The sequence below is a fragment of the Sinohyriopsis cumingii genome, chromosome 8 (assembly GCF_028554795.1).
Source record: "Sinohyriopsis cumingii isolate HCF-2022 chromosome 8, ASM2855479v2, whole genome shotgun sequence".
Lineage (NCBI taxonomy): Eukaryota > Metazoa > Mollusca > Bivalvia > Unionida > Unionidae > Sinohyriopsis > Sinohyriopsis cumingii.
In genome coordinates, this window is record NC_142968.1 from 59,178,244 (window position 1) to 59,201,762 (window position 23,519).

The 23,519-nt window shown below is 35.8% G+C and overlaps 1 protein-coding gene across 2 annotated transcripts; it reads left to right on the forward strand.

The window, feature by feature from the left end:
* Nucleotides 1–6,289: 6,289 nt before the first annotated feature.
* On the forward strand, nucleotides 6,290–20,935 carry LOC149793624 (GTPase IMAP family member 7-like). 2 transcript variants are annotated; one of them, XM_089967605.1, is made up of 3 exons: nucleotides 6,290–7,392; nucleotides 16,762–16,814; nucleotides 19,925–20,935. In XM_089967605.1, the coding sequence occupies exons 2-3, from the start codon at nucleotides 16,778–16,780 to the stop codon at nucleotides 20,764–20,766; spliced, it is 879 nt and encodes a 292-aa protein (XP_089823731.1). In that variant the 5' UTR covers nucleotides 6,290–7,392; nucleotides 16,762–16,777; the 3' UTR covers nucleotides 20,767–20,935. The 2 variants fall into 2 exon arrangements, with proteins under 2 accessions (XP_089823731.1, XP_089823730.1); XM_089967604.1 differs by lacking the exon at nucleotides 6,290–7,392 and adding an exon at nucleotides 11,014–11,142 and having other exon boundaries at nucleotides 19,925–20,934.
* Nucleotides 20,936–23,519: the final 2,584 nt, after the last annotated feature.

The window sequence follows — 23,519 nt, forward strand, 5'->3', positions numbered from 1 at the left end:
AAATGTAACTAAATCGCCACTAACATGTACATTAATAATTTTACAGATAAAAATGTGAACTCTTTCGCTATTTGTGGCCTATTCGACACACCGTCGAATCCAATGTAGAAAAGCACATGGATATATACATGAAGACATGTCATCTGCACCACCATTAAGCATGTTGCACTAAAAGAAATGTCATTTTCACCGCAATTAAGCATGTTGCACTATATTTCATGTAAGTCACGATTAGTGACGATCATGACATCAATCAGGACTTCACGAGGTACAATCCTGTAAAGTAAGCAACAGCTCATATATCTTAACTGGTCAGTTTGTCATTTTGTTAAAATTTGTAGTTTTCTTAATTTGATTCCTACTCTTGTTCTGCAGGAAATGTATTCTGAAACACTAGCGGAACTGCATGCCACAACTAGAATAGTCCTCCTATTTGCAATCAAATTCAATATGCATCTTATTTATGTATATAGATTGTTATGTATGTTTAATTTGCATTATTTGTTGGATTTTTTTTATAATTTATTTTTTATTTCATTATTGCTATTGTAATGTAACATTGTACGTTGAATTTAACCTTGTCCAAAATCAAGTTTATTTTCTACTCGACCTGAATTATTTGGTTTTTTTAAATATATATTTTATTCTGTAAACAACTGAGACATCGCTTAAATATTTTCTGTGTGTATGGATTTAATATCAGGATCATTATTAATAGAAGTAAATATATTTATTTTAGTTTAGGTTTAGGTTAATGATATATTCCCCTACAAATTACCCTGGTGTACCTGACACAGTCCAGGTTCTATATTATAATTTTAGTAATAGATTTCTAATTATAACTAAGATTTTATTTTGTAAACATTATGAACTTTCTAGAATGTTATTTTCCGTATGGCAATTTTTTTTTAAATATAGAAAATGCAATTGTGGCCTAAGGTCAGGTAGAAGACTATATGATCTGGTCGCAGGAAAATGTATTCATTCGTGTTTAAGGTCATGCAGAATCAAATTGTATTATTGTTATTACCAGTAGTTCATTTGGGCTGAACTTTATTTGTTCAAATTCTTTAATTCAGTGATGTGTCTCTGGAAGTCCAAAAGTGTTCTGATAAATTCTTGGAAATAGAGACTTTGATTTTTAGTGAATTCAAACCTGAAATTATATTACTGTGTTTCAACAAAAGACTGTTGGTATGACTAAATTTGGGTTCCTACAAAATGTTATTCAGAACTTTAAATTATTAGGACTTATGTCTGTAATTTCAGGATGATTTTATGATTTAATTCTTACCATAAGTTCTTTTTTCTCAGTTTCCCTTTGTATTCTATGCAAATTAATTATTTGTTGAATTTTACTAAGCCTATTGCTTTTCCCTCTTTCATGTAACTTATTTTAAGAACAGAGACTCGTCACAATATAGTATTTGTTTAGAATAAGTAGCTAATGTCAAGTACTTTCCATCATCTGTAGACATGTATTGAGTCCGAAAGACTGATTATACCCGAAGATATAAAGTTTGGTGGATCAATACGAATAATAAGTAGAAAAATGTTACAAATGATTAAATTAAGAAATTGTCATTTAAATGTTCAGAGACAAACTGTTTTGCGGAAAATGTCTTTATATGAGCTAAAATAGGCAATTTAATATTGCGTTTTATGCGCAATCGATCACGGCATTGGGATAGCATTAAGTTATTGCGTTCTAATTATCTTATTGCGTGAGGACTATTCAAAATGGAAGAGCGTTATATATTCCATATACCGCTCCGGTGGCCTAATGGCTAGAGCGTCCGCCTCTAATGCGGGAGGTCGTGGGTTCGATCCCCGGGCGAGTCATACCAAAGAAATACAAAAATGGTACTAACAGCTGCCTCGCTTGGCGCTCACCATTAACTCATTCGGCCCCAGAGGTTTTTGTCCTTTTTGCCTGAAATGTGCGTAGGAACGACATTTGGGGTGCTATTTCTGAATACATCGTAATACACGGTTTTCAACAAATTAGAAGGGTAAAAGTTGGAGGTTTTTTTTTTTTTTTTTTTCCTTAATAGACCCATCCTTTTCGTATGGAGACCGCAATTTATTCCAAATGCCCACCTTATCCTAGTTTTTGCAAAGGTTCACCTGTCTGTGTGCAGTTAAGACCGGTATGCCTTAAATCTGAGGCCAAAAGGTCTCAAATCCGGACACAAAATCGCATTCCGATCTCGAGCGAATTTTGGGTGAAAAAAAAACCGGGTCCAAAAAATGAGCTTTTTCTCTTTGTATTTTGTAGTGTAACTAGAACTTCCAGATTATTTGATATCATTTTAGAGCTATATCTGTCTGCTTTTTTTTAATACCACCCACTTTGGTCTATCTTAAATGGCCTTGATGCTGCAGGGCTTTGAAGTAGGGTACAGCCTCATCACGCCTACAGACGGGATCGGGGCCGAATCGGTTAAGAGGTTAGTGTTAGGACTGGTCGGCCTGGTGTCAGAATAATGTGACTGGGTGGAACATCATGCTACATGCCTGCGGCATGATGCCCCAGTGATAGACATTACTATAAACTGCCACATTGCAGACATCGTAGCGATATGACTGAAAAATTGTTAAAGCTACGTTAAAAATCCAAATCACACACACACACACACACACACACACACACACACACACACACACCCCCACACACATTTTTCATATACACTGGGTCTTGTGTGCAATGCATGTGGCAAACACCACGATGCCAAGCAATGAGGGCTGCGACATTGGTCTTCTTCCAGTCAACCCAGTCCCTTGACTGACAGTCGTGTTATAAGCATATCTGTAACCCGATGGCTATCGAACTTTCCATATTAAATTTACAGTTGTGGTTGGTACTGATAGCAGCGAAGATAATTCCGAACATTCCTTAAATAAATATTATAAAATTAAACATTTGCTTGTTTATATTTTTTACTTTTTTCAACTCTTCTTTCATGTTTTTCTCAAAATATAAATCCCCCAAAATGTATATCTTCATGCATCATCAGCCCTTCGTTCTTAAATATAAAGAAAAGTACTTGCCATTAGCTACTTATCCTAAGTAAACCTTATATGTGTGCGTATATTGAATTTGCTTGTAGGTGTGAGAAATATTGTAGTTGTTGTTTGCGTTTCCGCTAGTGTGTGAGGAGGCACTTAGCGTAAAGGAAGAGTGTGATCCAAATTAAGAAAAATAAAAGGTTTATCAAAATTGCAAACTGATCTGGTAAGATATATAAGTAAATGCATATTTTATTAGAAGAAGGTACGTCTTTCAATACTGTTGGATGCTACGATTGTCACTAATCGTGAATGTGAAAGCATAGCGTGAAATGCGTAGTGATGATCAATATGACGTATTCATGTGCATATCCATATTGCTATCAACTGTGAATTCTACGGTGTGTCTAATAGGCCACTTATTGGAAAAGAGTTTACACTTATGTATATAATTAGTTCTATATAAATCTGTCGTGATTTAGTCACATTGTTTCTGTATTAGTCATAAATACAAACAACATATATGCCTTATGTTATTTGTGAATGATATTTAAACTCCGATTTAATTAGTTGTCATCACTATATAGTATAGTATAGTCAAATGCAAAGATAAGGGATGCTTTAGAAAGTTAGATACAGTACAGGAGTCTGACGTTTTATCAGTAAAGTACGGCGAAATCTCTGACAATATGAAATCCCCTTATCGGTAATATAAATAAACACAAGGAGTGCAAGAGTGACCACAACCCTTCACTCGATTCGACTTTTTCTCACGCGTCTTTTATCGCTTCAGAATGGCAAGAAGACTGAAAAACTACACATATACATTCAAAAGACAGTAACGTACCAACGCATCGCTCTTAAATGACCATGTCCTGAAAACAATCCGGCGAATCAACCTTTATTTTCACCACTACGGTCAAAATCCCTTTCTAGCAAAATCGGCTAGACGGAAGTAGCACATTCTACCAGTTTCTACCCTGCAGTAAATATGCTGAATAACATGATGAAAGTAATTTCACAAGATAAAATGTTTATCTTGCTTTGTGTTTCAGACAGTATCATTTTATAATTTTATTTAAATTTCCAGAACAGAAATATGTAGTCAAAGTTTTGATAGTAGAAATAACTGTTGATGACGTCATCAACCGTCATAAATTTCCCTAATATGCAAAGATAACACAGATTCTGCACCGTGTTCGGTACAATTATTAGACCCTAACGCATATTTACTGCAGGGTAGAAACTGGTAGAATGTGCTACTTCCGTCTAGCCGATTTTGCGAAGGGTTGTGGTCACGCTTGCACTCCTTGTGTTTATTTATATTACCGATAAGGGGATTTCATATTGTCAGAGATTTCGCCGTACTTTATTGATAAAACGTCAGACTTCTGTGGATACAGCGAGGCAGCTAAATATGGCTGGTGGTCTACATAAACTGGGAATATTAGATCAAAGTCTAACATTTGATACATTTTCCCTTGAACCCATTACAATGATACCAAGAAAGTGGTTACAGACTGAAACTCAAGATACATTAATTAATAAAATTTAGAAAAATAAATTACCAATTGTGGTAGAATAGATAGATGTTCTGGGTGTAGAGAGAGAGAGACATGTGAGCAGAGAATATGAAACTATTGCAGACTGTTCATTTTGGGTATCAAAATACTATTTGGCACTAAAGATTGTGTCGTTATTATTATTAATATATTATTAGCAAAATATTATTATTATTATTATTATTATTATTACCAAAATACATGGTAACCCGTGTTACTGCCTTCATCATAAAAAGCTGTTTATGGCCAATACAGGCCTTCTTACCTTTTTTTAGAGACTACTTTTCAAGGTGGTTTACAAGAATTCCTCTTGTTTTGGCAAACAGTATGTGAAGAACTAACAGCTCATATTCAGTTTCTGAGTTTATACATTATCCACTTTTCCTTGCTACTAAATGTCAGTTGCATTTTAATTTCACTGCATACAGACTCCATATTGCTGTACACTACATCAAAGACTGTGGACAGAAATGCATGGATTTTTTTTTATTACAAGTTATTCTTTCACACTCTCACTGATAAATATTGCAGGGTACCTTATTGAAAGGAATGGGGCATCACTATCGCTATAATTTCGTAACAGAGTACCATCCCCTCACCCACCGGCACTGAAATGTGCATTACCGATAGCTCTTAAGCACTAACTTCTTGGTTACGTAAACATAACATATGCCAATGGAAATATGAAAGAGTAGCGTTCAAAATAGGACATAATTAGTGTTGGATAATGTCAGATTTAATTTTCCTTATATTCTGTCATACAATATTGTTTCATTTATAGCAAAATCTCGCGGGATCATTATTATATCACAATGGGTCTTTTCTGTTGTTTTATATCTCGTGCTCCTTTGACGTGTGACTTAAAGGTAAATGTACACCGCGAGATCTGGATCACTTAACCATGCGATGCATAAAATGGCAAGGTACGGTGGCCAGTTTGTGAACATTGTAAATAGGGATAGTCGTCATCCAAAACAATTGTCCAAATATATAAAACAGGCCGTAAGTCAGAGGACTCAGGCTACGCAGTTGGTAGAGCACCAAACACTTAATTCAAGGTCGAATGCCTTTGGAAAACAGCTCTTTTCTTCAATTTTGTCTGCATATATAGCTAAATAAAGTGATAAGATTGTCGTTACTGAGCAATTAACCAAGCAGCCAGCTAAACTGGCAAAATGGCCTCCCTGCAATGTGGGATGAGTGCTATTCTTGACCCCCCCCATATATATATATATATATATATATATATATATATATATATATATATATATATATATATATATATATATATATATATACACAGGTAACATAGTGCAGGTGTTCACTAACCTTTTCACCTCGAACTCCCGCCCGTCGAAGACAAGTCCAGATCAGGTTGTGTAGTAATGAATTGGGTCAAAGACGAATCAAGTCCAGGCAGAAAAATAGCTTTTAATTTGTAAGATGTGTTTTCTTCTAGTTCATGATCAATATTTATTGTATTCACATATGCTGACTAATAATACATGCCGATCATACATTGTGTACATCACTCTATGAGCTTTTATTTAACCATGTATCACAGATTTATTATTCTGTTTCTTTATGAATTTCTTAAGGAATAATAGGAATTCACGGAGTATTACTTTCTACTTTGATGTTTAAGGGTACAAGGCGCACATTTCAGGTAAACTGAGTCGTCACGCGACCACTCTGGTAGGTTTTTAGTACGAGTATCAGACCGCTTCGGTGGCCTAGTGGAGCGTGGGTTCTAACCCCGGCCGAGTCATACCAAAGACTTACAAAAATCGTACTAGCCGCCGCCTCGCTTGGCGCTCAGCATTAAGATTTAGTGTTAGGACTGGTTGACCTCGTGTCAGGATAATGTGACTGGGTGGGACATCATGCTGCGTGTCTGTGGCATGATGCCTCAGTGCTAGACGTCACTAAAAACTGCCACACCGCAGACATCGTAGCGATATGGCCGCTATCGCTTAACAGGCTTTAAGCAGCTGTTCCGTGTTTTAGTGCCGTTTTCACGATATTTGTGCTTGTTGCCTGTTTTCATCTATGTTATTGTGTTCATTATATATTGGCTGTTAAATTCGTATGTGTTTCTTCATCTCCTTGTTTTGGAAACGAGAACAATTAGACTTTTTCTCAGCTGTCTTGCTCCACTGTTTTTGAACAAACCGCTATCACGTGATACTCGACTGTCAACCCGTTTATGCTACGATGGACCCTCATTAATTGCTTTAAATGTTCACTCCTTGGCTCTCCACACTACATTGTGCTCTAGACTAAACGAACTGGGACTACATTCATCATTACCTAAATGTAAACAGAAGCGAAAAAAGAAACTTTGTTTCAAAGCTGACCGGCGTACAACAGGAAGAAGAATTACAGTTATCTCCCTTATTTCGACACGACCATTAAAAAAAATTCGACCGTTAATTTAGATAACCTAATTCAAATCCCAATTAATTCGTCAACCTTTATGTCAACTATCCAAGAAATACCTCTGCGCATTGCATTATTCAATGCCCAGTCAGTAGGACCACCGGAAAAACGCACAGAAATAGTTAATTTTATCAACGACGAAAATGTTGACATATTATTCTTGACAGAAACATGGCTAAAAACATCAGGCGATGAGCCCAAGTGTGCGGATCTAACACCCACTGGTTACTCCATCAAGTCGTTGCCCCCGTAATTCTCGCGGAGGTGGAATTGCTGTCATCACAAAGAACTCCATGATAAAACGTCTGAACTACACCACAACATTCAATTTCGACCATACATCGTTTGAACTAGTCCAAACCACACTCACACTGGAGCAAAGGTCAGTACATTTTTTCTGCAACTCACTTATTTCGACAGCAAGAGCAAACTTAAAGACCTAATAATGTTTCCTACCTGAAATATTCTCAACATGTTTTTTAAAAAAAATTTTAAATAATGTTTTTCTAGTTTCATGTTGTTTGTTTTTGTAATAATATTATTATGCTTCTTATCTAATAGGTGTTGTCTAAAGTTGTAAAGCGCTTAGAGCTTCTAAAGATTAGGCGCTATACAAAGTCCTCATTATTATTATTATTATTATTATTATTATATGACTGAAAAATTGTTAGAAGCTACGTTAAAAATCCTAGTGGTTAAAAATCCTAATCCTACACATAAACACAGTTCGCGTATCAAAGAAGTTATGAAAAGTCAGATGTACATAGGACATACTAATTATAAATTACAAAAAACAGCCATTTGAAAGGAACAGGTAAAATAAATAACAGAAAAGCAAACCAAGATCAAATTACAGGAGTACAAAGAAAATCGAAAAAGGAACAAAGGATTCTGACAGAGAACATTGATTCAGAGAAGACATCAAAAATTGTAATTCTGTGACCTGTTTTTGTTATTGCATGAGCTGCTATCCCTTTCTATGTTGAAATAACCCTTCCTACATGTACGTAAAAGGACAGGCATATCTTAAAATAAACTCACTACACGTACATGAATCGACAAGTATATTTTAAAATAACCCTTCCTACAAGTACATGAAAGGACAGGTATATCTTAAAATAAAGTTCCCACAAATACATGAAAGGATACGTGCATTTTAAAATAACTCTTTCTATAAGCACATGAAAGGACAAGTAACATGGTTACTGCTCCACTGACAATGACACAAAGGCATGGATCTGATAACATGAGGATAGAATTGTCTGAGAAGTGGACATGACCTACCTGGAGAGAGGATACAAATTACTAAACAAATATATACAACTATGAAGAAAATAAACTTTTGAATCAAATGATGGAACAAATTATTGCCTATTTATGTGAAAAAACTAGATAATCTTATGAGTTAAATGGGCATTATCAGGGGGGTGTATGCATGATATGGTGAACTTTGGAGTTCCTAGCCCACTTATTTTGTGCAACTGTAACATTTAGGGAAAGAGTTCACAACTGTGTATCTTCCAAAACTTAAGGGATAGAAGATTTATTTCATTGAGGTTTTGGTGGGGAAAGGGATTTGTTTGAAGACAAAATGTCGGTCCAGAAATAGGTTGCAAAATTACCTTGACCAGGTTTCATTCTAACCTTCATACTAGACTTTTGTTTTGTTAAAATAAATGAAAGAAAGAAAATATATTTATGTCGGAAAGAGCATATCTTCCCACCCCCATTAAATGGTAGGTACATAATGCCGGTAAGTTGCATTGTGACCCATGTTGATATGGATATCGAAATATTATGACACACATTGCGAGAGGAAGAGGAAAGCAAATAGTAATAATCGAATACTTTATTACAGCTGGAACATTATTTTATAGAGCATTATTTTAGCGAACTTCCTGAATGGTACATGATTCTAGCCTTTTGTATACACCTTTTGAAGAAGCATGGATGTATGAATCTAATACATTAATTGGGTATACGAATTGGCCATACGAATTGGATAGCCCAACTACTATGAGTAGTCCATATTCCGTACGATAAGTGCTTCGCGGCAAGAATTTAATACCGATTAAGATGGCACCTTTTCATAACTGAAAAGCTCAGATTTTGTTTGCAAGTTTAAATCTCGTCGCGCAATATTGTATGTTATACTGTGTGTGCATCGATGGGAGTAGTAATACCTACCTGGTATTAATGGCCCTTGTTAATAAATACACTCCATTAGCTTCTAATATAACGTTAAAATCTAAAGTAGTTGTCAGTTTTGACCATTTGGTTAAACAATTTTATACATTCTAGTTTGCTTTCCGATCTAAACAGGTCTTGATTAATGCCATGCATGGAAGTACTGCTATCAAAATAACTGTCGTTTCAAGTGCACTGGATCTAGCAAGGGATTGTGTGTGTCAGGGATTAATTAAGATAAATGCACAAAAAAAAAAAAAACCTGACAACACTGCAAAACTAATTCCTAACTAGCCTAAGCGAGTTCGGATCCAAATTTGTCATCTTCAAAGGCAAATACAAAACAAAGACACGACAAACAAAGAGCACAAAAATCGTGGAGGTTTCAGACTGTTACATGACTATTTCTACACGAATAAAAGCTTGAAAGATTTGATGTTTCAACTGCATGGCTTCAACTAGACGATGATGCTGAAAACTATTTTTGTTAATACTAAGCAGTGAATTACTTGATTTTCTAATTAAAATAATATTGATATATCACTGTAGTGAAAAAATATTGCTATAACAATATTTTTTCATTCCAGGAACTACTTTTTGGGGTCAGAACATACTTACCTCCCTTTGACTTTCTGTCGGTGAACTACATTTTCCTTATGTAGTGGTTGTTTTCTTATTAATAATCCCTGTATATTATCCTTGAAACTTGTAGTTTGTTATTCTGGAAATATCGGTTAAACTTTATCAATCTGATGTGGAACTAATTTTGTGCGCAGGTACACACAGCACAGCATAACATGTACGGTAAACAGCTGACATTACCATAAGAAATCTGCTAATTCACTGTGTCACAAACTTTAGGTAGCCAACTTTTGTGAGCATAAAATAAAAAGAATATCTGCTTGAAACGAGTGAATAACGGATACATTTCATCTCGTGGGTGAAAAACTATAGTATTTGCATCCACTCGATGAAATATATCTGTTATTCACTCTTTTAAAGCAAATATCCTCTATATATTGACCTAGAAATCGATATGCGGATTCCTATAGAATTTCCGTGATCTTACGTATAGCATTCAGTTACCTATCTACCACACGTTCGCCCGAGACCTCAATGAAGAACCTCAGACATCTGGACAGAATTGCCTATATAACACTTGGAAATTAGTCTTGCTGAACATTTTTTTGTTCTTTTCTATGTGCATGGTAGTTTTCAGAAGTGATATTGCAATATGCATCGCCTGCACCCCCACCGCTCATCCCCATTGTGCATTTTAAAGAATTTGATATGGTAATGCATAGGTTGAGCTCAATGGTGATCATTTGTGAGAAAATCACTCGACATTTAAGTATTGTTATAGAATGCGATGCGCATAAAAGGCAAAACATATAATCCGCGCCCTCTGTGTGTGTGTGTGTGTGTGTGTGTGTGTGTGAAGGCTGCTACATATAACCACTTAAACAAATAGTGTTTAAAATACTTCGTGACCATTTATAATTTATTTATCTTTCTATTTTCTTCGCTGTTAATTAACAAGGGTGAAGAAAAACTATTACAAATATACAATAAAAATTTTGAAATTGTGCTTTTTTAACTATCATTTGTACATGGAAATATTAAATGGGTGTTCCTCGTTTATTTACACATTTTTCTTCCCAGTGTTTTGGTAATAGATACTTGCAAAGCCCTTCAAGTACTAAAATTCAAAGCGAAACTAGACTTGAAAAACAGTGGGTAATACCAGAAAGCATACATGTCTCAATCTCTTTTGTTAGTCGTTTGCTTATGTCATACTTCATTTATCACGTCTATTTATACTTCATTTCTATATGAGCTTGATACACAGTTTTTCTAAGTCGTACCCTGTACGTCATAAAAAACGGACAGACGCCATCTTGGCTTCTTGTGCTACTGTCAAATCGGTAGATGATTCTCCTTTAAGGTAAGCAGGGTGACTAATTTGATGAAATATATAGATTTTTTAATTATTGCATAACATATTTTTATACTCTAACACTAATCGATCTGGATTTAACTAAGTCAATAAGTCTACGATACAGCATCGGAAAGGCTAGATTAGTAGGAACAATCATGTCTCAGTTGAAGCGTCCAACGGATGAGCGCGGTATAATGTTGCCAAGCAACTGGATCATCCATGACGAACAAGTATGAAATCAATTCCTCTTCACTTGGTTAAGTGTGGTTATACTATGTTGTGCGACTGAATATATAAACTTTATCTTCGCACAGAGAGAGAGAGAGAGAGAGAGAATGGGAGAGAGAAAATTGACATTTGGAAAATTTAAAAAGCTGACGTTGTTTATTACCTAAAATACTGATGTTTAAAGGATTAGTGGTATCATTTATAATTTGTTTCGCATAGTTACGGTTCGTACATTTCTTTTTAAGCTTTGGAAGAAGTGGATTTTGGCCTTGAAGTCCTTGAATTTTACTTGAGTGGAAGCGTACGAACTCTGACATACTCTGTGCATTTTACCAAGACGGGTTGGGGGAATACTCTCAAAGCTGTAAAAGTGAAAAAGAAATTAATAATAGAGGCTGATATGGCGACAGTTGTGTCGACATGCTGACAATGGGAATTAACATTAGGCCACCATTTTGAAATGAATCGATATGGCGATAACGGGAAATGACATTGGTCCACATTTTTGACATTAGCACGGTACTATGGCGGCATAGTGAATACATAATGTTAAAATGAGCATGATGTTTCTACTTGTCGCTATAAATGGTTTTGAGTTGGGTATACCAATATGGCAACAAGGAGAAAATTAATGTTCAAGATCACCATATGTTAACATACAATTTGACTGGCCAACATTAAAACCTACTGACAATTACCCACTCATTTACTGACACTCACACGTACTCACAAAAAGAAGACTGGAATGACCTAAACCCACATTTGCTCACGAACCAAATGTGTAGGAATAGATACACACTATACACACAAACATGTAATCACACACAAATGTAGGAGCGAACGTATATACAGAAACACCATCACACAAAAGTAAGAGCATTTTCTCTCTCTCTCCCCCACCCCCTCCCCCCACAAATTGGGATTATTGCATCATCATCATCATCTTTGGTATGGCAAACATATCGAGTCTAGAAACAATGAAACATTGTCAAGAATCTCGATGCATCATTTCTGTATTAATCAAAAACATCAAACGCTCTGACCATTTTTCTTTTCTTATTCTTTTTCCGATTATATTTATTAGGTCTGAAAGGTTTCGAAGTATCTTTCTGACTTGTCCATTCTGTGGCGTGGAAGAAGAATTAAAACATTCGAAATGAGTGTGAATTCAATTTATTGGGATGTGTAGGAGATCAGGAACTTGTCCTGTCTGAAACAAACATTTTTCCCTGCTTTCCTTTGGCATTGTCTGGGTCTTTGTTGGTCGATGAAATTGTTTCCTTAAATCAAAACATTTTCTTTTAAAGCATGCAAATCCTCGAGTGACCACATGTTTCAAAAAGTGTGTTAATGTACAAAAAGCCGCATTTAACATTTCTCCAAATATGTCCTCGTTGTCGAGCTGCTCCTCTGTGCATAGGATACGTCAGTCACAATTCACTGGAGAATCGTTTACGAAGATGTAGTTTTACGCTGACTTTTCTATTACATAATACAATATTTTGCAGACGGTTTCATTTTATATTGATATTCACCCTGCCAAACTACAATTTTCTAACAGAAAGATATTAAGGATGCACACATTTTCCACCTTGTGTTTCCACCTTCATGGTAAGAAGCTATGGCAGAATCCGTTTGGAAGAAATGACTCTCATCAACAGAGCCGCAATTTCCCACTGCCTTGTAGTCGACTTCAAAGTAATTCAGTCCTTCGCCGAATTCAGTAATGCATCTAAATAATTGTATAATCGGTTGTTGTTTCTGATATTTTTGGTAAGAACGAGAGCTGTGTTTCCAACCATAAGCGCAAATAAAGCGGGAGAAAAAGTGATGGACCGCGTTTTGTTGTCGGAGTAATCCAGTCTGAGACCATAAAACATGAACGGCACTCAATCAGTATTTTTTACCTGTGCTTTGACAAATAGATTGTTGAAAATATTTGAAACTGTTTCGACGAATTTTCCAGCATTATAATATATCATGAAGGAGATTTAACTGGCGATTAGCTGGCGTTGTTTTCATTTTGGCTTCCTAAAAGCGAGGAACACTTTTGTTCAATTTTTCATATATTTGTTTTTTGAAGGATTTCTACGACAACATTAGTTTGACCCTCGACAAGATTCTAGATATTAGATAGATGAATGATTTCTACAAAAGTCACTTCCCAATGAGCTTCGGGATCTAATTATATGGACTGATGTATTTTTTTTTTGCCGTGAAACAACAATGTTATTGTTGGGAAACACATCCACGGAACTATCACTAGCTTATGTTAATGAAATTGATTATTCATAGTTCGATGGTTCAAGTCTCCGGGTAGTCACTCGATATCAAAGGAGAATGGTTGTCCAAGGGTTCAAGAGCATTGCTACTGTAACTGGAAGAGCTGTGACTGGTTGTCAAGGCTACCCGTTTTACTTGTCGATATATTTCAACAAAGAAGTGAGGAGAAGTTAGCCTATAGTCAGTGAGTAAAAGTTCCAATCTCTTCTCCAATGGCACACTACACTACAAAAATCTCCCAGAAAAAGAATCTTTGATATTTAAGAACACGTTCTTCATACCACACGCACTGTGGTTTATGTTTGTGTAGTTCTTGAGGGATGAACTCGGAAAAGAGTATGCAGTGTTTTACAGCATGTATATGACTTCCTTGCATTGTTCATGACATGTGAAGCTGAAATCCAAGAATCGAAACTGGGTGGATATCCTTTCCAACTGGCAATGCGGAGAAGCTTAAAAAAGAACAAATACGTGCGGTATATGTTAACCCTCTTTGACTAAGAACTCCACCGGCCCTTTTCAAGATCACACAATTCTCTTAGAAAAGGGATACTATTTAACCATTGCCAAAATATGCTTTTATGTTTGTGTATGTATTCCACAATAACTTCAACCCCAACTCCACCGCAATCTCTTCTGTATTATAGTATATAAGTATGTTGAGATATGTGTGAACCAACTCTCCTACCGTTGTGTGTCACAGTATGTGTATAGCATGTATCAATTCCTACATTATAGCTCGTAAGCAAGCGTGGGTGTTGGTCACCCCGACGGCATATTGGTTAGTAAATGAGTGAGTAGTGGTCGATATATATGGGTGTTAGCAAGTCAAAGTTTATGTTAAAGTTATGGACATTTTGAACATTTACTTTCCCCTTTTCACCTTACAGACCCGTTTTTGTACCCAACACAAAGATATGTAGAGCGACAAGGGGAAATGTCATTAATATTACATTTTCAATGTCAATTCCGATTGTTGCCATATCAAAATGGTGGTCGAATGTCGATACGAATTTCGCTATATCATCCCTTTACTATAAACAAAACATTTAAAGGTTGTTCTTCTTTTCAACCTGATGTACCAGATCTACTCATTATTTTGTTCTTCACGTTTTGTTAAAAAAAACACCACTGGGAAAAATCCTAAAGCTTAAAGATAAACAGGATTTGGTGATCAACAGCAGTGAATAATGAAAGCGATACTTTCTTTTCATCAGTCCGGTGGGTTGGCTGTTCACAACCGGTTTTTATATGTTAATCGTTGTCACTCTATATCACAGTTTTCTGCAATACTTACTTCCAGAATCTACTTTGCTTTACTTCGAACGATTCAGCACATTGAAGACGAAGGAATTTCGCTTTAAATGGGTATGCTGTATGAGCCACGTTGGTCGCGGTGTTCTTTGTTTTTTTTTTTGTTTTTTTTTTACATCGTAGAACAGAGAGTATCACTAGCTTCATTTCTATGGGCATGTAACAATTATTCCATTATTAAAATAAGTTAACATGCCCATTATGGACCGACAGTTTAAATTCCCGCAGGGGACAGGGTCTGGAATTTTTAAAAATTCTTGCCCTAATTTAAAGAAAGAATGATTGTTTAACAGAGGTATTAAAGTCAACAAAGGCGCCTCATATTACAGCGATTTGATTTACATACATTCACTGCTTTAAGCGAGCAAATAAATAGTTAGTTTTGTATAGTCGTATGTCACGTATAGCAGACCATATATATAACTGATTATTCACTCTCCGTTGTTTCATTTCAGAAACCGAGGTTGAGAGGAGGGGTGGGGTATGAGGGTGATTATGGAATAGGTGGGGCTGGGGTTGACAGAATATAGTCCTGGTGGAAAACGGTCTCCAAAAGATCAACTTTTCCACAGATCTGACATCCTAAAAATGGTTTCTTTTATCAGGAGTAAGAAATAACGTCTAAACATTGCACAAATTTGAAATTCATTTTCATTCAGTTTGTTTGTGCAATGATGCAAATAATGATAATAACATTGTCGTCATCATAACTGAGGTCGATCACTATATTTAAAGGGTAGAAATTTGAAATTTATGCTGCTAACTACAGACAACCATATGAAGCAAAACTAACAACACAGGTTACCAATCTTTCAATTCAAAGGGGCTCTATATCACAGCAAATAATCATTTGAAAGAAATCATATCTGTATCACCACATTTGAATTGAAGTTAAGAGTAGTCGTATTATTCTGAAAGTACAGTTTACAAGTTAGACTTTTAAAAATTCCTGACAAGAACATGTTCTTTCCTGCTTTCGAGAGAGGGAATAAGAGTACATAGATCTAACATTAAACACCCGCACACTATTTGATGTTTGGGCATTAACATATTCATCCCAAAAGCAGAAAATGTCTTTTTTCACTCTATTACAAGCCTTCCTTCCTCTTCGATCAAGATAGCTGTTTTAAAACGTAAGTTATTGTGAGGAATCCATGTTTACTTCTTCAGTCGATGTGACCTTGATATTTTAACTATTCGGTTCAGTCAATACGTGTCTTTGTTCACTCACTTACATGAAATGTACCAAGTTTGTCCTAACGTGGTATATAAATAAATTAATTGTTCGGAAACTACTTTTCTTTTGTCGGATACAGTCACCATGATCTATTGATCTAAATTATGCGTGTGTTATCATTTGCGCAAGTGCAAGCATTATATAAAGGTTGGTAATGATATGTGGCGTGGAACTCAAGCTTTTGTACGGCAACACTTATGTCAATAAAAAAGTAACAGACAGACAGACGTATGTACATACAACTTCATTTTAGGCGTATCCATTGGGTTGGGATTATACACTGCTTGTGTTATTACAGTGGATTTCAATATAGATAGTCAAAACTGACGACGTGCAAATTTGTAAGTAAAATGACTATGAAAATATTCATACCAGTCCAACGTTAAATGCATGCCTCTTTTCCGATACAACTCCAGCATCATCTTCAAGCGTACTTTCCCTGTTGTATAGACCTTTGCAAAAAATACAAGATGATAATACAGTGATCGAAGGACAGATGATAGATACATATTGAAAATTTAGTTCCATTTATTATTATTATTATTATTATTATTATTTCACAGGATAAAATAGCCTCAAATGGCAACTGGTGGTAGCTACGAAGAGTTTGGCACATGTAAGTAAATATCATTAGAGAAATATTTCACAATCTGCAACTGTTCAGTCTGGACTCAAGGTTCTACATGCACTGTTCGATTTTCCATTACAAGGATCCACTGTTTTTTAAAAAATTAAAATAGTTAAAGATTGGTGATTCTTCTTCTTCATCACCACATCTGATTAAATCCTCAAGAACACACACACACACACACACACACATATATATATATATATATATATATATATATATATATATATATATATATATGCACACACACACACACACACACACAAGAAACACTTAAAACAAAATCGATGAAACACTTTAGAAACAAAAGACATAACAATACAAAGTGCAGGAATAACAGACCAGCAGGTTCTTGTATCTATCGCATAACGAACCAGGCAGTATGTTTTGTCCTAAGTTAAGGACAGAGGACTAGACAAAGCGTTGTAGAGTTATGCAAGAACGTTTTGAAGGAAAGATGCTAAAATAATTGTATGTCGGGATAATTGAGAAGAACTATAATAATAATAATAAAAATAATAATAATAATAATAATACAGACAATAAATTCATAAAAATTTAAGAACATGTGTAGATATTTGCACCCTCTTTGCGCCTTGAGCAAACTTAATGACCGGCTGTAATTTTGACACGGCAGCAAGGTGAAGGTTAAATTTTTCCATTTAGGCCAAATTCCTATGATTCTTTAATTGCATGATCCAGTGTTCCTTACGTGTGAGTTCTATATCTGTCCACCCTAGGTTAGATTCAATGAGTAACATCTCGAGTGACTCGACTGAATGTCCATTCGAGTTGTAGTGGTTGGTGACCATCGTGTTGATTTTGTTGCAAATGTGGCTTTTGTGATTATTCGTTCGCTTTCTGAAATCAATGGTTTTGCCAAGATATTGAATGACACAGATCTTGCATATCAAACGACAGATGGTATTATTGGTTCGACATCCTAACTTCGGACTGATCGTATAGCTAACTCCCGTTGCTGTTCTTCTGAAGATTTCGCCTCGGGCATATGTTTGCAAATTAGGCAACACTTTTCTTTGCAGTGCTATATGCCCGAATCTGTAATGTTGTTTGAAGTTACACTGGCACGAACTAGATTGTCTTGGGATTGTTTAGTCTACTGTACACAACAATATGACCTTCTATAAATATACCCTTGCCAATGTTTCCGTATGATATGTAGTATGTTTGAGAACTCAAGAAGATAAGTTAGCATGAAGATGACACGCTTGTTGGTTTTCTTATTTTTTGTTTGTTTCAGGAGTGTTTCTCTGTCGAGGAATCTAGTTTTAGTGATATCTTCCTCAATGAATATATTGTCACGCCCCGGCTAGAGTATGATGGCCGCTCCGGTGGCCTAACTGCTTAGAGCGCCTGCCTCGGATGATGGAGGTCGCGATATCGAAGCCCGGCCGAGCCATACCAAAGACTTACAAAGCTGTTACTAGCAGCTGCCTTGCTTGGCGCCCAGCATTAAGAAATTAGTGTTAAGACTTGTATGCCTAGTGTCAGGATAATGTGACTGGGTGGGACATAATGCTATATGTCTGCTGCATGATGCCCCAGTGTTAGACATCACTATAAACTGACACACTGTAGACATTGTAGCGATATGGAAAATTGTTAAAGCTATGTTAAAAATCCAAATCTCAATCTCTCTCTCTCTCTCTCTCTCTCTCTCTCTCTCACACACACACACACACACACTACAGTATTATGAATAATACGGCAGATATGTGTACATTAAGATTTTCAAGCACCCAGTTAGCTTAAGCCAAACACTCTAAACACACAGATAGCTCAAGACTCAATAGATTTAAAAATAAATAAATAAATAAAATGTAAAGAGTCTATGTTGTAACAATTATAGTAAAACATGTTCTCAATCTCCTCTCAATAATATTATCATAGCAACTGACCTAGCTGTCGAACTCCATTTAAATATTAACACATAATACGAAAGTCTATGATTTATTTGTGAGAGTGTCGACCGTTCTAGGGTCGTTCCTGTTGCCATTGGCTCCCTCCTTTCCTTCCACTTCTTTACTTCTTCCCAATTCTATCCTTCCTTTCCACTTCTGTTCTTTCTTTCCACTTCTATCCATTCTTCTCCCTTCTATCTCCGGACCGCTCCTGCTCTGGCACCCTGAAAGATTCCTTTCGAAGTTCCCAAATTCCAAATTCGTTAGATAGTCATTCTGATCTCACGGATTACTCGGAGTGACTTTTCCTTTGAATACACTTCAACCCACCACGGTTCCTTGTACCTAGAACACGCGGTCACACTCTAGACTCTAACACGTCTCTTTCCGAATTTGCTAGTGTACTCCAAATGAAGTCTTCAAATAGATGCTCAAGTTTTTCGCTTAAATGTTAGACTCTGCCACTCCCCCTCCCTAACCCATTCATTGTTATCCCTCTAGGTCTAACTTATATGAATTTACTATTGGCGTGTCAAGGTTTCAAACACCGGATGTAGAAGAACCTCACCTACTCCTCGGGCATTAGGTAAGCTAAGAACAAAGGATTCCGTCTCCTTGAAATATTTTTGGCAGTCTAGCATTGCATACAACCTACATATGGACTCCTAATCTGTGTAATAGATTAAAATCATTAAGTAAATTATCTGGACACAAAATTATCCTACGAGAGAGAGAGAGAGAGAGAGAGAGAGAGGGGGGGGGGAGATACCTTGGTCACTTTCTGAGAAGTCCAAACAAAAGATTTAAATTCGCAAAGCGAGCCTTAAAATGTATTAGGAGGGTTTACGTGCACTCAAGATAAGATCACAGGCTGAAAGAGTCCTTGTACATTTTCAGCTTCATCCATTCATGCAGATTTTGATGGTCTGGCTATTACACATCTTAATTAAAATCAAAATTTGCAACTCCGGGAATTGCAATATCCAGTATGTTTATGACTGTAATTATTTGAGTCGATTAGGTGAGTACTCATTTCTGTCTAATAGACTCTTGATGGTATTTAAAATGTATCATCAGATCAGATGGGGTCTATATAATATAAGACTCATAAAAATTTGTCTCTCGGTTAGTTTAGAAAACCTTAGAGCATGACCAAGACTTCCTTCTCGTTTTCAGACGACCTTGAAGAGTATAGAATTGTTGCTTTGGGAAGGAACGGGAGTGGAAAAAGCAGCACAGGAAATAGTTTTCTTGGAAGTTGGAAATTTCTTTCGGATTGTTCTGCTAAATCCGTTACGGAAAATTGCCAGTTTGATTCAGCTATACGATTTGAAAAGAGGCTTGTTTATGTTGATACTCCTGGTTTTTTTGACATTGAAAAGCCGAACGAAATCATCCAGAAAGAGATAATCAAATGTATAGCACTAAGTTCCCCAGGGCCTCATGCGTTTCTTTTGATAATCAGGGTCGACAGATTTACCCCTGAGGAGAAAAAGACTATTGACCTATACGAAACGATTTTTGGAGATGAGTTTTACAAGCATCTTATCGTTGTCTTTACGCATAAGGAAAAGCTAGACAAAAGTGGGAAATCCCTTCATCAGTTCATTTCTGAAGCACCTTCTGAGCTGCAAAATGTCCTTTTCAGAAACAACATCTATATCGCTATAGAGAATGGAGCGTCTCCGGAAGTAGTTGAGTTACAGATGAAGGATCTGTTCAATCTAATTGCATTTGTTGTTGGAATGAATGGGGGAAAGCACTTCACTAATACGAGGTATGGAAATATCGAAGAAAGACTCTTGGAGGAGGAGGACAAGGAAAGGAGGTCATACATGGAGAAGTTGTCAAATGCTATACAAGACAAGGATAAAAGCATCGAGAAAATTAGTAAAGATGTTAGAGAAGAGCAGGAACTTCTGCAGGAGTTGGTTGGCAGCTTACCCATCAATACTGAAATATCTTCCACGGAGGTGGTCCAGTCAGTTGTTTTATTCAGAGGTATTAACGCCAACTAAATCTATTCCATATGTTTTAAATTTAAAGAGGAATCCTTTATGCCAGACACGATCAAAAGACTTTGAAACATAACAAAATAATATACACACATCCTCGCGTTTTCTAAGGCAATGCATATGGTAGATATACATTAAATGAAATATTGTGGAAATTCGGGGGAAGGAAACCACACTGATATTAATAAGGAGATTATCTGAATTCAAAGGGTTGTAAATACATTTAAATATAACTATTTCCATTATTTTCCCGACACAGGATTACCGGGATTGCCTTTTTAAAAACTGGTATCGAAATAATTTCTTTCCAAATATTGGAAACAGTTGTCCTCTTAATGATTCACTGAATAAAATGCACAAAGGTTTGTCAATGGCTGGGAAGGTACATTTTAACATTATATGTATTGGCAATGGCTGGGGAGGTACATTTTAACATTTTATGTATTGACAATGGCTGGGGAGGCACATTTTAACATTATATGTATTGGCAATGGCTGGGGAGGTACATTTTAACATTATATGTATTGACAATGGCTGGGGAGGTACATTTTAACATTTTATGTATTGACAATGGCTGGGGAGGCACATTTTAACATTATATGTATTGGCAATGGCTGGGGAGGTACATTTTAACATTATATGTACTGGCAATGGCTGGTGAGGTACATTTTAACATTATATGCATTGACAATGGCTGGGGAGGCACATTTTAACATTATATGTATTGGCAATGGCTGGGGAGGCACATTTTAACATTTTATGTATTGACAATGGCTGGGGAGGTACATTTTAACATTATATGTATTGGCAATGGCTGGGGAGGCACATTTTAACATTTCATGCATTGGCAATGGCTGGGGAGGCACATTTTAACTTTAAATGCATTGGCAATGGCTGTGGAGGCACATTTTAATATTATATGTATTGGCAATGGCTAGGGAGGCACATTGTAACATTATATGTATTGGCAATGACTGTGGAGGCACATTTTAACATTCGATAACTGATTTTATCAAGTCCCCTAACCTTTTGACTGGGTATAGTTTTGACTGGGTATATCTTTCATTGGGTATAATTTTGACTGGTTATAGTTTTGACTGGGTATAGTTTTTATTATATCTAAAAATATCTTGCTCTATTTTGGTTATTTCTGACAATCTTTCATTCATATTGTAATAGATTTCAGATAGTTCAGCGTTCGTATCATTCACATTGGATATTAATGTTACAAATGTGTTTAAACATTTTGCTCTCTCCATGTCAGTAAATGCTCTTACTTTAGGTCCATCATATGTTGTATACTCGAGTGGTGGTATTATATTTATTTTATTCTGTTTAATTAAATATCTAGTGAGATGGAATATTCATTAGGGTTTTGTCCCATGTTTTTAATGTTAACATTTTTAAATACAATTTTCGTTTTGCAATTTTCTGGGGTTGCTTACATTATTTCAAAGCTTTTTTAATTGTGACCATAGGCCTGTATATTATTCTTTGTTGCTTTCCTCTTTATAAGATCTCACTTTCTTTAGGTTCTGCACAGTTTACTACGATACAAAAATGTATCGTTTGGATATATAGCTACAAGTTTTGAGGGAAAATATATTTTTTTAAAAAATCGGTAAACATAGAGGTAAATCTAACTGCGGTTTCGTTAATGTTTGAACAACTTTCACATACACTTTCCAAGTTTTGTTGTAATATAATCTCATTTAATTTCTTACAATCAGCTTTATTATAGAACGAAACTTCTCTCTTTTACCTTGAGCAAAGATTAAAATCATTTTTAATCTTCAGAAATGTAGCTCGGTGGTCAGTTATAAATGGTTCATCAGGAAACATACACGTTAGCTGTGCTAGTTACTATAATAGGGTAAAGTGAAGTAGATGAGATGTCAGTGATCCTGGTTGGGTCAATTCTTATATATTCTAAAGTGTTCACTGTCATTATATCCATGGCATTTCTCAAATTAGCGTTTAGTAACTCCTCATTTAGATCCCCGAATAAAAAAAGTGTTTTTAGAAAATTGAGAGCACACTCAATTGCATTTTTTAAGGAATCCCAGAATCTCACTGGATGAAAGTCTATAACTACGCATATTAAATTATTACAATGCTGTGCAAGAAGTTCTATCCATAAACCCGTCATATTTTTATCTAAGAGCTCCAGTAGTGTTCTTAAAATTAACTTCGTTACATAAGCCATAATACCACCACCACGATTGGACCTATCGCACCTGACAGGATAGTAAAACCCTTCGGTGATGAATTCACCCTCTTGTATACTATCATCAAGATGGGTTGCAGTTACTGCAGTTATATTGAAGTCATCAATATGGGTTGATATGCAATCTAATTTATGACGAACTTATGACGTATGTTTAGATGTAAGAACGATATTGTATTGTCTGCTAGAGAGGAGTTACTGCATGATGATGATGATGAGGAGGAGGAGGATGCAGCTACCTGTGTCAAAGGAACTGGATTTGGTTCTGCATCCCATGAAAGCATAATTAAGAGTGAAATCCACAGTACAAACATGACTGCTGATAATACCAATGAACTATAAAAAAAATGCATGTAATCACAATTTGGAAGTTGCATATTTGGTGATGTGAGGGCTTAAGTTTGTCTACTTAATATGAATACTTATAATGAAAATGTGTACACATTAGTCTAATAGTCGTTAGTAGACCTATAAGAAGTAGAAGATTCAAAAATAAAACATCGATAAAGCTCAGCATTTTCTTCCTATA

What these genes read in the sequence shown, in the direction of transcription:
- LOC149793624 (XM_089967605.1), top strand. Translation starts at nt 16,778, where the DNA reads ATGGCAACTGGTGGTAGCTACGAAGAGTTTGGCACAT. An exon ending in CTACGAAGAGTTTGGCACAT is followed by an intron (nt 16,815 to 19,924) that starts GTAAGTAAATAT and finishes TCTCGTTTTCAG; the next exon opens with ACGACCTTGAAGAGTATAGA.